This window comes from Somniosus microcephalus, chromosome 19 (assembly GCF_052327205.1).
Source record: "Somniosus microcephalus isolate GS21.2 chromosome 19, FLI_Smic_1.0, whole genome shotgun sequence".
Classification (NCBI taxonomy): Eukaryota; Metazoa; Chordata; class Chondrichthyes; order Squaliformes; family Somniosidae; genus Somniosus; species Somniosus microcephalus.
The window spans coordinates 10,752,247-10,768,902 of record NC_141005.1 but is presented as its reverse complement, the minus strand read 5'-3'; the positions used below and the strand labels follow the sequence as shown (position 1 = coordinate 10,768,902).

At 42.1% G+C, this 16,656-nt stretch overlaps 1 protein-coding gene across 16 annotated transcripts in view; it reads right to left on the bottom strand.

Annotated features, from left to right (window-relative positions):
* The window catches only part of fbrsl1 (fibrosin-like 1), an 843,225-nt gene that overhangs the window by 380,082 nt on the left and 446,487 nt on the right, over nucleotides 1-16,656 (bottom strand). For 12 of the 16 annotated variants that reach the window (XM_086011930.1, XM_086011933.1, XM_086011931.1 and 9 more), the window contains 2 exons: nucleotides 8,460-8,561; nucleotides 7,119-7,229 (listed from right to left, as the gene is read on the bottom strand). In XM_086011930.1, coding sequence (XP_085868056.1) covers nucleotides 7,119-7,229; nucleotides 8,460-8,561 — 213 coding nt within the window. Of the gene's footprint in view, nucleotides 1-7,118; nucleotides 7,230-8,155; nucleotides 8,405-8,459; nucleotides 8,562-16,656 lie in introns of those variants that run through there. The other 4 variants (XM_086011938.1, XM_086011940.1, XM_086011946.1 and 1 more) reach the window with 2 other exon arrangements.

Here is a 16,656-nt window from a genome sequence, read left to right as displayed (position 1 = left end):
GCAATGGTCTTCACCATCATAATAGAGAAACATAAATCTTGTTCAAGATTTCATAATTTTTGCATTAAAATTAACCTTAGAAAAGAATCCCATACTTGAGAATACGATAACTTACAAATTGCTTTGCAGTTCTGTACATTCTCCAGTTCTAACCAAAATGTTCAACATTAGTAAAAAGCTGAAAAGGTCTTTATGTATTCAAGGCATTAATGTGAAGAGCCAAGTTCAGATTGGATCAATACTATGTTTAAAATGGTAAACATACCAGGTTTCATTTTTCTTACTCATAAGCACCATTTAATTCAATTTAATAATTAATGTAGTTTTTTTTATAAACCATGCAGATTGCTGACATGCCTGTTTTTGCCTTCCTACAAGGAGACAAATGCTGTAGGTTGACAAAGGAGTCAGTAAACAGCAGATCCTCAGTTCTGTTGGTAAGGCTTGCTGTGACAGCAAGGGACAATATTTTTCACCTTTACACTGGAAATCCAGCCGAGCACAGTGTTGTGTGGTATGACTACCACAGGACATCTGAAGCCTTGGGTTGCATATCTGAAATGTGACCAAGCAGCTCTCTGAGGAGTTTTAATAACAGTAGCAGCCTCCCAAGACAATTGCTGCCCACTACCTACATTGCTCGAGTCTGGCAGGGGATCAGAGTGACACACATCTTAAGAAGCATGAACTGTTTACTGCACACAATTCTTACGCTTTACATGCACAAAAAATTTTCTAGCTGTACTTGCTGTCAAAACTGTCAAGCCAGCTCCTGCTTTTATCTGCCAGATCCAGTTTGTAGCTGACATTTTTAATAAATACTTTTAGATGCCAAACACATTTGCTGGCAGTCTTTTACAGCTATTTGCGTCACAATGGACAATGAAAGCATTAATAACCAATATATTATGCTCACTCGGAATCCCATCAAAAATGTTTCACATCTGAAAGGAAAGGTAGCGTTTTTAATTTGAAAGCTAAATGAACTGTCCAATTGGATTTTGTTAGGTTGATACGTTTTCATGACTGCTTCTGGGTATGAAGCATATTTCACAGCCAAGTAAGTGAACACTCAAATCTGTAGCGTGGGATTTGCATAAATTCACCTTGCTTTAACGAAGCTCTCATTTAACCTGCCATGTTTGACCACTCGAACATTAATCTGCCTTGCACATCTGATAGTGAAATGGCAAACTGTGGGCCGTTATTAAATAAATCTGTAATTAGAAGTGAAATAACTGTCAGCCATTCTTTTGACTGCTTAAACTGTCAGTTAATGATAGCATGTGTGAATAAATGTGAATCTAATACTGTTCTGTGTGGTCAAGCTGCACAATAGAGAATATTCAACAGCCTGCAGCGTGCATCTATGTGGAATAATGAGTACCTGTGATCAAGTGACAAAGTTATGCTTCCCTGATGGTTTAGTACCACAGATGAATTTGCACACTAAGTCACATTTATTCACGCATCCTAATCCCAGTCCACTCCACCTTCTTGGAAAATCACTGGTGGCCATTCTATCGCTACAATTCTAACTATTGCCCAAGTGCCTCTATACTTACATTTTCTCAAGTTATGATGATATAGCTGATGTTAATTCTCAAATTATCACTATTGTATTGGTGGTCTTACAGGCTATGTTGCACATCTCTGGAGATCTGCCCCTGAACACTTCAGTCAATCATTTGCCATTGATGGGGTCTGGCATTGTGTAATTCTTAACAGGGTCCCACTATATGGCATCCTCCTAAAGCACATTTGGTTATGTAGTCACAGAAAGTTAACATGCAGGTACAGCAATCAATTAGGAAGACATATGGTATGTTAGCCTTTATTACAAGGGAGTTAGAGTGCAAGAGCAAAGAAGTCTTGCTACAATTGTACAGGGCTTTGGTGAGACCACATCTGGAGTACTGTGTACAGTTTAGGTCTCCTTATCTAAGGAAGGATATACTTGCCTCGGACGGGGTGCAACGAAGGTTCACTAGATTGATTCCTGGGATGAGAGGGCTGTCCTATGAGGAGAGATTGAGTAGAATGGGCCTTTATTCTTTGGAGTTTAGAAGAATGAGGTGATCCCATTGAAACATACAACATTCTTAGAGGGCTTGACAGGGTAGATGCTGAGAGGCTGTTTCCCCTGGCGGGAGAGTCCAAAACTAGGGATTATCGTCTCAGGATAAGCAGTCGACCATTTACGACTGAGATGAGGTAAAATGTCTTCACTCAGAGAGATGCGAGTCTTTGGAATTCTCTACCCCAGAGGGCTGTGGGTGCTCAGTTGTTGAGTATATTCAAGGTGGAGATCGATAGATTTTTGGACACTAAGGGAATCAAGTGATATGGGGATCGGGCAGGACTTATTGAATGGCAGAGCAGGCTCGAGGGGCCGTATGGACTACTCCTGCTCCCATTTCTTAAGTTCTTCTGTAGTTTCCTCCTAAATGCTCCACTAGAGATTCAGTTGATGGCTCATCTTTCGACTTCCTCCCCATCTCCATTTAACTTGGGTTCCCTGGGACTCTATCCTTTCCCTCCATACATCTTGTTCATATTAATGATCTCCTACATTCACCATCCAACTCTATTCATGCTTTTGCTGATGATTCCAAACCACATTTAGCAACTTCAGACTGGTCACAACCTCCAGTCCTCTTGTGGCACAATGGCAGAATCATTGCATCCTTATCTACTCCATACCCTCAATGGGCAATGTAAATGTTGCTTCATTTTTTTTTTGGGAAAGACCCTGTATCCTTATGTCTCTTGCAAATCCAACCAACAACTACCACCTCTTATCTCCGATAGCTCCAACCCTTAGTTCTTCATCTATTAATATCTTTGGAGTCATTATCTCCTCTGACTACAAGTAGAATACCCATCCCTCTCCATTTTCAAATGTCTTCAAGAAGCTCCAAGTTCCTCTTTGACGTCAAATGTATCTTTCCCCTTCAACAACTTTAAATTTTCTATAAAGGTCAAGCATGTCCATATCTGGGGAGGCTCCTTCAGACACTAAGAAAAATCTGTGATCCCACCCTCACCTCTACAACCAATCTCTCTTCATTGTAACCCTTCTTATCTTTCTCTATACTATTGATACTACTACAGTCAGTTAACATTCTTTCCTCATGCTTCTAAGCTGCAGCGATGTCAACCTGCAAGTCCCCCTCATCTCTGCACACCCACTGTGTTGAAATAGCACAGCTGCTGATTCTAACTCAATCTTTCCCAGGACCTCAAAATTGTACAACTCCATACCTCCTTCAGTCTTTCCTTTCTCCTATAATCTAGAAGGTTTTAATACTCAAGCTTGGCATACTTCCTGCTTTCTGCCTCTTTCACTAATTTCAAACACGGTCATGGGCTTCACCTTGGTCTTTCACCTCAGGTTCCCAAAGAAGAAGCCACATAGACCAGAAGATCCCAGATTTGACTCCCGATTGGGAACAGAGTTAGTTGCCCTCAGCTTTGGCAGCAATAGTTCAACTGAGTAAGGTCCTAAACTATTATTACGAGTTTAAAAAAAGACCTAATCCGATAGAAGTGGCTGTGCACTACTGTAGCATGCATTGCAAATATGAAACACTTCAACCCACGAATACAAGGACTGGCTGCATTACTCCCGGTGCCACGTGCTAGCGAGTATAGAAATAGGAAGATAGCGCAGATGAGTTTGTGGCTGAAGAGATGGTGCAGGAGGGAGGGCTTCAGATTCGTGGGGCACTGGGACCGGTTCTGGGGGAAGTGGGACCTGTACAGGCCAGACGGGTTGCACCTCAACAGGGCCAGAACCAATATCCGTGCGGGGAGATTTGCTAGTGCTGTTGGGGAGGGTTTAAACTAATTTGGCAGGGGGATGGGCACCAGGATGTAACATTAGAAAGGGGAAATAAAGTGCTCAAAGGATTGGGGGAGGCAGAGAGCACTAAAGTAAGAAATAGTACTGGATTGGCGGGGGGGGGGGGGGGTCAAACTAAGAGAATACAGGATGGTCTAAGATGGGTTTACAGTGTATGTATGTGAACGCACAAAGTGTAGTAAACAAGGTAAGTGAGCTGCAGGCACAAATAGCCACATGGGAATATGATGTTGTGGCAATAACAGAGACCTGGCTCAAAAAAGGGCAGGATTGGGTATTAAATATTCCTAGTTATAAAGTGTTCAGGAAAGATACGGAAGGAAAGATAGCAGGTGGTGTGGCAGTATTGGTCAAGGAGAATGTTAGTGCTGGAGAGAGAGGATGCCCTGGAGGGGTCAAGAACAGAATCTATATGGCTAGAGTTAAGAAATAATAGAGGTGCCATTACACTACTAGGTGTATTCTATAGACCACCAAATAGTGGGAAAGATATGGAGGAGCAAATTTGCAGAGAAATTGCAGAGAGATGCCAGAACTATAGAGCAGTGATAATGGGGGACTTCAACTATCCTAATATAGACTGGGATTGTAATAGTGTAAAGGGCAGAGAGGGGGAAGAATTTCTGAAGTGTGTTCAGGAGAACTTTCTTGATCAGTATGTTTCCAGCCAGATGAGAGAGGAGGCATTGCTGGATCTGGTTCTGGGGAATGAGTAGGTCAAGTGGAGCAAGTGTCAGTAGGTGAACATTTAGGGAACAGTCATCATAGTATCATAAGGTTTAGATTATCTATGGGAAAGGACAGGAAGCAATCGAGAGTCAACATTTTTAACTGGGGCGGGGGGGGGAAAGAGAGGCCAATTTCAGTGAGATGAGAACGGATCTGGTCCGGGTAAACTGGAATCAAAGATCGGCAGGCAAAACTGTAATAGAACAATGGGCTGCCTTTAAAGAGGAAATAGTTCAGGTACAGTTGAGGCACATTCACACTAGGGGGAAAAGCAGGGCAACTAAAGTCAGGGCTCCCTCGATGGCGAAAGAGATAGAGAATATGATGAAGCGGCAAAAGAACACGTATGACAGGTGTCAGGTTGCAAAATACATCCAAGTATCAAATAAAATAAGAGGGGCAAAGAGAGGGCATGAGAATAGAATGGCAGCCAACATAAAAAGGTAACCAAAAGTTCTATAGGCATATAAAAAGTAAAAGGGTAGTAGGAGGAGGGGTGGGGCCAATTAGGGACCAAAAAGGAGACCTGTGCATGGAGGCAGAGGGTGTGGCCGAGGTACTAAACGAGTACTTTGCATCTGGCTTCACCAAGGAAGAGGATGCTGCCATATATACATAGTAAAGGAGGAGGTAGTGGAGATACCTGATAGGATAAAAATTGGTAAAGTGGAGGTATTAGAAAGGCTGGCTGTAGTTAAAAGTAGATAAATCACCAGGAGCGAATGGGATGCGTCCTAGGATGCTGAGGGAATTGAGGGAGGAAATTGCGGACGTACTGGCCATAATATTCCAATCCTGCTTAGAAACAGGGGGTGGTGCCAGAAGACTGGAGAATTGCAAATGTTACACCATTGTTCAAAAAAGGGTGTAAAGATAACCCCAGCAACTACAGGCCAGTCAGTTTGACCTCGGTAATGGGGAAGCTTCTAGAAACAGTAATCAGGGGCAAAATTAACAGTCACTTGGACAAGTGAGGATTAATTAAGGAAAGCCAGCACCGATATGGTAAAGGCAAATCGTGTTTAACTAACTTGATTGAGTTCTTTGATGAGGTAACAGAGAGGGTTGATGAGGGTAATGCAGTTGATGTAGTATACATAGATTTCTAAAAGGCGTTCGACAAAGTGCCACATAATAGGCTCATCAACAAAGTTGAAGCCCATGGAATAAAAGGGACAGTGACAGCACGGATATGGAATTGGCTAAGTGACAGGAAACAGGGAGTAGCGGTGAATGGTTGTTTTTCAGACTGGAGGAAGGTATACAGTGGTGTCCCCCAGGGGTCGGTTCTACAACCATTGTTTTTCTTGATATATATTAATAACTTGGACGTGGGTGTGCAGGGCACAATTTCAAAATTTGCAGATGACACAAAACTTGGAAGTATAGTGAACAGTGAGGATAGTGATAGACTTCACAAAGCACAGGCTGGTGAAATGGGCGGACACGTGGCAGATAAAATTTAATGCAGGAAAGTGTGAAGTGATACATTTTGGTAGAAAGAATGAGGACAGGACATATAAACTAAATGGTACAATCCTGAAGGGGGTGCATGAACAGAGAGACCTGATGGTATGTGTAATCTTTGAAGGTAGCAGGGCAGGTTGACAAAGCAGTTAAAAAGTCTTAGGGGATCCTGGGCTTCATAAATAGAGGTATAGAGTACAAAAGTGTGGAAATTATGAAGAACCTGTATAAAACACTGGTTCGGCCCCAACTGGAGTATTGTGTCCAATTCTGGGCACCACACTTTAGGAAGGATGTGAAGGTCTTAGACAGGGTGCAGAAAAGATTTACGAGAATGATTCCAGGAATGAGGGGCTTCAGTTATGTTGATAGACTGGAGAAGCTGGGGTTGTTCTCCTTGGAGCAGAGAAGATTGAGGGGAGATTTGATAGAAGCGCTCAAAATCGTGAGGGGTCTGGACAGAGTAGATAGAGAGAAACTGTTCCCATTGGCAGAAGGGTCGAGAACCAGAGGCCACACAGATTTAAGGTGATTGGCAAAAGAACCAAAGGCGATGTAAGGAAAAACTTTTATGCAGCGAGTGGTTAAGATCTAGAATGCACTGCCCGAAAGGGTGGTGGAGCCAGATTCAATCACGGCTTTCAAAAGGGAGCTGAAGGAAAGAATTTGCAGGGCTATGGGGAAAGGGCGGGGGAGTGGGACTAGCTGAAGTGCTCTTGCAGAGAGCCGGCACAGGCTCGATGGGCCGAATGGCCATCTTCCGTGCTCTTACCATTCTATGATTCTATACTACTGAGGCCTAGAACGCACCACATCCATGAACTCCTTACAAGATCAGAACATTCTTTTGCTCACAAAGCAGCATACAGAAGTAGACCTTTCATGCATTTTATTACTTAAATAATGGTGGACCATTTGTGTATTACCAAGAAATTGACAACTGGCATGCTGAGTGAAGGAAGATTACAGACTATGTACTTGCAATTGACTAACTCTTCCCAATTATCAATTCCCAGGAATAATACAGCCAGACTGATTTATTGCTATTCAATCTTACCTCTTTAGTGTGAGATGATGTTGAAAGAACTGCTGACTTCTTGTTCTGTTGTGGACTTCGGTAGTGAATTCGGCATATTGACTGCTCCTGAAGGTTGCGGTAGTTTTCCCGCTGTGAGGTAAGTGGAAACGTGATTTCAAGTGTGTCCTGGTGTCCTTTGATGTTAACGTGCATTTTTAGGAGATGTGGTGCATGCTCTTTTTAAAAAAAAATAAAAATGTGTGGAATACACAACTTGATAAAGATGAACGAAAGCAGGGATGTTTTCTTTGAAAATATGTAGAGTTTGAGTGTAGAAATGAAGGCTAGATCTGCATGTGTGTTTATATTCAGCTCGTAGCAGCTTTGCAGTGTGTGGAGTATTCGTGCACGGGTATCCTGTTCCAAATACCAACTGATACTCATTCAAACCAACAGGAATCCACTGGTCTTGTCTAGTTCTGACTGACATTTTGATGAGGATGAGTATTTTGATAGTGTATGATCGAATTACTCATCATGTTGTGTAATATTTAGTGCTATGTTTCAATGGAATATTACAGGAAACGATATGGAATGGAAGCAAGTTAATACATACGATTCTTCCATTCTCTAAGAGTCAAAAGGAATTGGTGAACAAAGCTGGTGCTCACGGCAACACTGTTTTAAATAATCATTTCTAACCTTCCTGTAGTACTTGAACATTATTTATAGGCTATTAAACAAGTGATACTCCTATACCCTGGGATGATTTAAGCAAGGACTACCACTCAGAACCCTTTAAATAAATCTGTGGGAATTTCCCTTCATTTTTGTACATAACAGTTACTTGTAGTAGAACATGGAATGCTTTAAAGTATTATTAAAAAGGGAGTATTTACAGGCAACAGTCATCATGGAACAGTGTCAACCTTGTGTCTGTGCGCAGTGTAATCCTGTATGCCACTTAGCGCTTATATGCAGCTTGGGTATGAAATAACGGATGGTGTATACCAGTGCTGTCAAAAAGGGGAGGAGAAATTTGCATGTTAGGCCCCATCATCACAGGCATTACTAACCTGGCTTTGTGCTTTCATTATTCAGTGAATCTGGTATTTGCACATCAACATTTTGCAGACAGGTCTTTAGATGTCTAGCTACTTCCCTTTAAAAGGAAAATCCTGTTCAAGTACTGCATCATTCAAATTCCCAACAGCTCCCGTGTCTGTCTTAAAAGTAGAACGAAGCACTGAATGCCACTTTATAAAAACATATCCTCATCTCTATTCTTGACTTCAAAATCCCTCCACAAAACAATTCCAACGGCCTGTCATTGCCATTGAACACCAAGTGCAGATTCTTTCTTTTGAAGTGTGTACTTACATCACTAAGCTTGTCTCTGGAGCTGCTCCTCTGTGAACTGTTGGCTTCTCTGACACTCTCATCCTCGCTGTTCCTGCCATTTTGGTTAGAAGAGACCTTCATCTGCATGACAAGAGAGAGAGAAATGCTCGAGTTATGACAGAGCTGCACTGTAGGGTGATGAATGAACAGCAACTGCTGTAGGCTCAGTGTGTTAAGTTTACTGATGAAAGGTTCCACTCCAAAAGCAACATGGCAGCTTTAGACTGCTGATCCTTTCCTGTCTACACAACACAAGTACAATCTTCCTCTTGCGTAGGACTTAAAATTTGAAACCTAAATACTGAAATAATTAGAAGAAATAGGGGAAAGGGGAAACAAATAAAATTGCATTTATATAGCACCTCATCATGTTCTCAGGATGTCCCAAAATAATTCACATCCAATGAATTACTTTAGAAATCAGTCTTGGAGTGGGGTTGGACCCACAACATTCTGACCCCGAGGCGAGTGTCCAACTAACTGAGCCAAACTGACAATCATTTCCCATTAAATGGCACTCCGAATACAAAGAAAACTGAAAAATGATATGATGAAATTGATATTCATTAATTTAAGAAACAGGAACATTTTCTGACCATTATGGGCAGCCTGTTGGATTTTTTGGCCATCATGCCACATGTACTGGGTTTCCAAACTCAGCCACATCGTTGTGGAGAGCTGCCACGTGAAGGCAGGTTAACAGCCTTCAGGTGGGGAGGGCAAATCAGAAGGAAAGTTATTAATAGGCTGCATAGCAGCATCAACCAAATATATGACGACATGTGGAGAAGGAAGAAAATAAAGCATATTAAACCACAGTAATTTAAAAAAAATACCCCACAGCAGGTCACATTACTTTGAACTGCACTGTTAAAAAGACAAATCCACCAGCCAATTTGCACACAGCAAGATACAGTCATGTGTTTTTGGTGGCATCGGTTGAGGGAAGAATGTGGGTCAGGACACGTAGAGTTTCCTTTTACATCCATTGGAACAGGCAAACTGAACTCAACAGAGCCGGTACCAACATCCTCACGGGGAGGTTTGCTAGTGCTGTTGAAGGGTTTAAACTAAGTTGGTAGGGGTTGGGCACCAGGATGTAGCATTAGAAAGGAGAAACAAAGGGCACAAAGGATTGCGAGAGACCGATAGCACTAAAGTAATAAATACTAAGGTATTAGGTGGGGTCAGACTAAGAGGGAACACAGGATGGTCTAAGATGGGTTTACAGGGTATGTATGTGAACACACGAAGCATAGTCAACAAGGTGGGTGAGCTGCAGGCGCAAATAGCCACATGGGAATATGATGTCGTGGCAATAACTGAGGCCTGGCTCAAAAAAGGGCAGGATTGGGTACTAAATATTTCTAGTTATAAAGTGTTCAGGAAAGATACGGAAGGAAATATAGGAAGTGGTGTGGCAGTATTGATTAAGGAAAATGTTCGTGCTGGAGAGAGGGGATGTCCTGGAGGGGTCAAAGACAGAACCTATATGGCTAGAGTTAAGAAATAATAGGTGCCATTACACTACTCTGTGTATTCTATAGGCCACCAACTAGTGTGAAAAATATGGAGGAGCAAATTTGCAGAGAAATTACAGAGAGGTGCAAGAACTATAGAGTAGTGATAATGGGGGACATCAACTATCCTAATATAGACTGGGATAGTAATAGTGTAAAGGGCAGAGAGGGGGAAGAATTTCTGAAGTGTGTTCAGGAGAAGTTTCTTGATCAGTATGTTTCTGGCCCAACGAGGAGGGAGGCATTGCTGGATCTGGTTCTGGGGAATGAGGTAGGTCAAGTGGAGCAAGTGTCAGTAGGTGAACATTTAGGGAACAGTGATCATAGTATCATAAGGTTTAGATTAATTATGGAAGAGAACAGGGAGCAATCTAGAGTAAAAATACTAATTGGAAGAAGGCCAATTTCAGTGGGAAGAGAACGGATCTGGTCTGGGTAAATTGGAATCAAAGATTGACAGGCAAAGCTGTAGTGGAACAATGGGCTACCTTTAACGAGGGAATAGTTTGGGTACATTACCAATAGAGGGAAAGGTAGGGCAACTAAAATCAAGAGCTCCCAGGATGACGAAAGAGATAGAGTGTAAGATGAAGCAGAAAAAAGAGCGTGTATGACAGATGTCAGGTTGCAAATACATTTGAGAATCAAGCTAAATATAGAAAGTTCAGAAGAGAAGTGAAAAAGAAAAGATGAGCAAAGAGGGGGTCTGAAAATATAATGGCAGCTAACATAAAAGGTAATCCAAAAGTCTTCTATAGGCATATAAATAATAAATGGGTAGTAAGAGGAGGGGTGGGGCCAATTAGGGACCAAAAAGGAGACCTATGCATGGAGGCAGAGGGTACGGCTGAGGTACTAAATGAGTACTTTGCCTCTGTTGTCACCAAGGAAGAGGAAGCTGCCATAGACATAGTAAAGGAGGAGGTAGAGGAGATACTGGATGGGATAAAAATTGATAAAGAGGTACTAGAAAGGCTGGCTGTACTTAAAGTAGATAAATCACCAGGACCAGATGGGATGCATCTTAGGACGCTAAGGGAAGTGAAGGAAGAAATCGCGGAGGTTCTGGCCATAATCTTCCAATGCTCCTTAGAAAAGGGGTGGTGCCAGAGGACTGGAGAATTGCAAATGTTACACCATTGTTCAAAAAAGGATGTAAAGATAACTACAGGCCAGTCAGCTTAACCTCGGTACAGGAAACTTTGGTTTATCCGGAGGTTAACTGAATGCTCGATCCACCGGCAAAATTCAGGAGTCGGTTCAGTAAGTTTTTTTTCTTTTCGTTGCTTTTTTTTTTCCCACCAGTCAGGCTCTGCAAGGTCTAGCTAAAGCTGTTGCTTAGCTACAGAGACGCTTGCAAGCTACGGCCGACTGTTTAGAAGCTGTTGCTAAGCAACAGGGTTTGTTGCTAGATACGGAGCTCAAAAGCTCTGTATGTTTTAACATTAGCGTTGGTTTGTCCGGCAGTTTTGATAAATCGGCAACAGCTCGGTCCCATCGGTGCCGGATATCACAAAGTTTCCTGTAGTAGGGAAACTTTTAGAAACAATAATCAGGGACAAAATTAACAGTCACTTGGACAAGTGTGGATTAATTAAGGAAAGCCAGCACGAATATGTTAAAGGCAAATCGTGTTTAACTAACTTGCCTGAGTTCTTTGATGAGGTAACAGAGAGGACTGATGAGGGTAATGCAGTTGATGTAGTGTACATGGATTTCTAAAAGGCGTTCGACAAAGTGCCACATAATAGGCTTCTCAGCAAAGTTGAAGCCCATGGAATAAAAGGGAGTGACAGCATGGATACGAAATTGACTAAGTGATAGGAAACAGGGAGTAGCGGTGAACGGTTGCTTTTCGGACTGGAGGAAGGTATACAGTGGTGTTCCCCAGGGGTTGGTTCTACGACCACTGCTTTTCTTGATATATATTAATGACATGGACGTGGGTGTACAGGGCACAATTTCAAAATTTGCAGATGACACAAAACTTGGAAGTACAGTGAACAGTGAGGAGGAGCGTGATAGACTTCTTCCATGCTGTAACCATTCTATGATACTACGGTTCTAAGAACCAACAAACAGTTGGGCATTTGACCAGATAATCGGTTTTTGGTGGCATCAGTTGAGGGAAGAATGTAGGTCAGGACACGCAGTTTCCTTTTACATCCATTGGAACTCAACTGAAGCTTTAGCCCTCTAACAATGCAGCTCTCCCTCAGTACTGTCCTGGAGTGTCAGCCTAGATTATGTTAAATCATGGGGTGGAAATTGAACTCACAACCTTCTGACTCAGACAACAGGGCTACCAACTAAAAAAAACCCAGAAACAATAGCAAACACAGTAAAGAATGTTGCCCCCATTTCTGATTAAATATCCACCTGCAGTGTAATACAATTGATAGTAAACATAAGCTGGGAACTTCCTCGCAGCTGCTCCCGCTCCGACGGCAAAATTACACCGAAGGAACGGGAACAACTCTGAGGAAATTCCTGGCTAGAATTTTTGTTGTTGACAAATAAAAGGATATTAGAAGGGTTGGGTAAGAACCACCTGACTATCTTTATGAAACTATAACAGCACGGTTGAGAGCTCATTGTGTCTGCAGGATGGCAAATGAGAACCTCCATTCCACTGCTCCATGATGAGATGGATTAAATGTTCAACTTACTGTGCAACCTGCCACCCCACATTTACTATTTAAATCTCAAAGGATCAAATGAAGTTAGGAGCAGGACGATCCCAGCTGAATACACCTTCCATTTAACCATACCTGTCCCCTTTCTTATTTGATATTTCTAATCCTGTTGCTGCTTGAGTCATTTGTTTTTTGCTGAAGGTTTGAAAATGCTGTTTAGCCTGCAAGGACTTCACTCTAATACCCTCCTATAAATTAGCCTCTGCGTAAGATGGGTCATTCCCCCTTGAGACCTAGGAAAACATAGAGCTGTTTAAATTCAAGTAGTCATCAGTGTATTCCCATTTTTCCAGGGCTGCCACCACGAGCGTCCTTTACTCAGGCGTGACCCTAACATTTCTTCATGACCTGCCAACACCTCAGTTTCACACGTGAATCAGTGTCAGAGCGAAACCAACCCTGAAGTTGGGTGTCATTTACACTGACATCTGCAAGCTATACTCCAAACCAGAGTTAGATTGTAGTCAATTGGAAAGCCAATCTGATCTCAGGTGGGAGATAAAACCAGAACATTGATGTCAGCCTGGGAGCAGCTGATAGGACAGCTGCAGAGTGGTCCAACTAGTCACCCGAAGTGGAACATCCCTCCACAGAATTGCATTCCAACATGTGGCCAGGTTGCCAATGTGAGAAGCTCTCCTCCGAGCGGTGCAGGCAAAGTTGAGTGACAGTAGCCATGCGACCTTTTCACTGCTAGGTATGGGCATGGGCTAACCAAGATGGTGCATTTTAATTTGATGCTGTTTTAAGTTCAGAAGAAAACTGTGCTTTTGATGTCTTGAAAGCAGGGGAATGAATTGCAGACTCTGCTTTTGACATCAAAGCTCGGTATGTAATACATGCAGAGAAGTAGAAAAAAAACAGGTTGAAATAAATACGGTTCCATTTTATCAATCACCAAAAATGATACAATTACTTGTGTCACAAAAGCGTGCACCCTTGCACAGCCTAAGGACCCAAGTTCACTCCACAAACTAGGAAGTCACAAGTAATAATTATTTTTTTAAATTGGATTACAAGGAAATCAAGACCACAACACAATATATGCAGTTCAGAAAGGACATGTGTGATAAGCTTGTGTAACTGCCTTGAATGTCCCCCACCTCTCCATTTATTCTATAAATAGTGGCAGCAGCCACCTGGCCGCGATTATACCAAAAAGGTTTCCTCCATAAACAAACAGCATATGCACCATTCAAACCCCCACGAGCTGCATACTTAACATTCATTAAATCAACATGCTTTGAATGACTCGGGGAATGTCAGCAATTAACTCCACTGCAATGAACAAGCAGGAGGCGAGAGCGAGGAAGAGAGGGGGAAAAAAATCTGTCCAAGTAACACAGACTGTGAGAAGCTGATCAAGAATGCAAATTAGAATGAATGCCGCTGCAATTAACCTATTAGAGTAAGTATCAATTATTAAACACGCTTGTTCCTCTGGCTCTCACTGCTCTGAATTAAGAGGGTCATCAGCTGATTTGACAGATCGTGTTCCTTTACACCTGCTGGCTGCCAGCAGGAGTCCGCACACCCACTGGCAAGGCAAGCCAACCTGTCTTAATCATTCGTAATTATCCTAACGAGCTCTAGTCATAATTCCGGTAACACGAGTTACTGATCAGCTAAACAAATTAAACGGTTTAACCTACAATCCGGTCATCTGTCCCTATCACAGAGACACAGAATCATTCCACACCTGGACCTCGATTCTCTGAAACATTCAGTACAGGCTAGAGGCAGAAGGGAGCGATATCTCCTGGTAATGTTAACTTGCCCTCTGCACCTGCAACCCACGCATAGAAGCACTAGTCACATTATCTTGATTGCAAACAAAATGATATTCATTAGTAAATAGCGCACACAGACAGCATCCGAGTTTCTATTCACAGAACAAGATAGAGTTAGGGGGCAACATATACAAATGCCCCACAACCTGGCGACCGCTAGAACACATACAGTGGAAAATTATACTGGAGTGGTAGAAATTTCAATAATGCTTTATAAACAATTGCATACAAGGAATGAGATTCTAGATATCACCATCTAAATTTTCACACTGTACTGCTGTAAGAGTACTGAATTTGATAGACACACAGCTGGACCTGGAAGGTCATTACAGGGGAGAAACACAAAAAAGGGACAACTTCAAGTTCAAGGCAGTTGGTCATTTTGCTAATTTATATAACCCCCTGTCCTTCACCTGTTCTAGGCCTTCCTGTACTGCACACCATACCCAGTTTTAAAATGGTGGGGGGAGGGGGATTGGATATCTGACCCACTCCCAGTTCTGTGCCATTAATTAGGGCATTTATTTGCTTCCTCCCATTAGCCACATTGAAATCGTAGACATTGAGGATTCCATGATGCCACACTCCTGCTTTTTTATTAACTTCATGTACACTGTAAGGACAAAGAAATCGAGCAGGAGCACAGGGATAAAAATAAAAATGGGAGTTTTATTTTTACCTGTGAATCATGATAAAAATTCAAGAGATGAAAACCCCACGAGGGTTGCTTTAAAGTAAAGGAACTAGCCAGCTATCTGATGCGGATCACCATGATTTTTCCTTATATTTGAGGCCTACAAAGTCAACGAGAGAAGACGGCAGTTATCTGTCATGTTCTCTTGTAATCATCTCTTCACTGCTTCACATCTCTCACCAACTGTCAAGGGCCCCTGATATAAGTGGCTTCATCTGAAAAGCTCATAGTTTAATCTCCAAATCGTGCTGGTCCCTCTGTCACATCCTCCTGCCTCTGCTCATAATGGACCTGCACACTTACTTCATTTATTTTTCTTCCAGTGTCATAAAAGCACATTTCTATGCTTTGCTTCGCTTTCAAAGCATACGCACATTCCCCCTCATTATTAATAAATACACTTTCATTTATCAAACGCTCCATTTGAGTGCCACATGGGCCTGGGGCAAAAGGAGACAAATTCTTCCTCTAAGTTGTTATGAAAGGTGTCGCACTGAGCGACCCTAACCCCCATTAACCCAGCTTCTAGTCTCCTTCTACTGGGAACAATGAGGCTCCTCAGCAGCTAAACTAGTAGTGATCTTGTGCCATCTCAATATATTTGTTCATTATCTTCTGCACACACAGAAGCATTTTAAAATGTACTTGGGGCAAGGGCCAAATTGAATCATCTGCCTTAATTTTCCACACGGTGCAAAGCTGCAGCTGCTGTGTGGGCTGTGTATTTTTTTTTTCTTTTCTTGATATTAACATTTCCACAGCTCTCAATTTCAACAGGGCCACCGTGAACTACAGGGTTGTGGCTGCATTCTGCAATATTCCCCAAACTCGAACACAAGTCACCAGCTCTTTTTGTTAACCAAAGAAAGTAGAATCTTGCTTTTTTTATCATTTATATTGTTGCCTCAAAGAATATATAAAATAGAGAAATGTATCTCTGGTCAATTTAGAATGAAGTATTTATAATGATAATGATTTACAACCTAATCAAGGAGATTGCAAAAATATGACTATTCTCTGAACATCAAGGTTATGTTGAAGCTTTCCACTCTCTCCTAATGTGGACTTATGTAAATGGATTGTTGTTCACTTATGTTTTCACTTTAACCACACTGACCTATATTCTACTCCTGTCTGCCTGGAACAGTCCTATTGTGACCTTGCTCCCTGGATTGCACAATGAATAGTAATCTACGCTACTTTTACATAATAAAAACAGAAAATGCTAAAAACAGCACCTCTCTGATGAAGGGTCATCGAGCTGAAACATTAACTCTGTTTCTCTCGCCACAGATGCTGCCTGACCTGCTGAGTATTTCCAGCATTTTCTGTTTATATTTCAGATTTCCAGCATCCGCAGTATTTTGCTTTTGGTTAAGCTACTTTTGTGTTGTGTTTTGTGGGACGCTGGCTCCCGATGCACAGGCTTCACGTAGCCAGCGGCAACCCAGGAGGAGACTTTCTGGATTTGTCAAG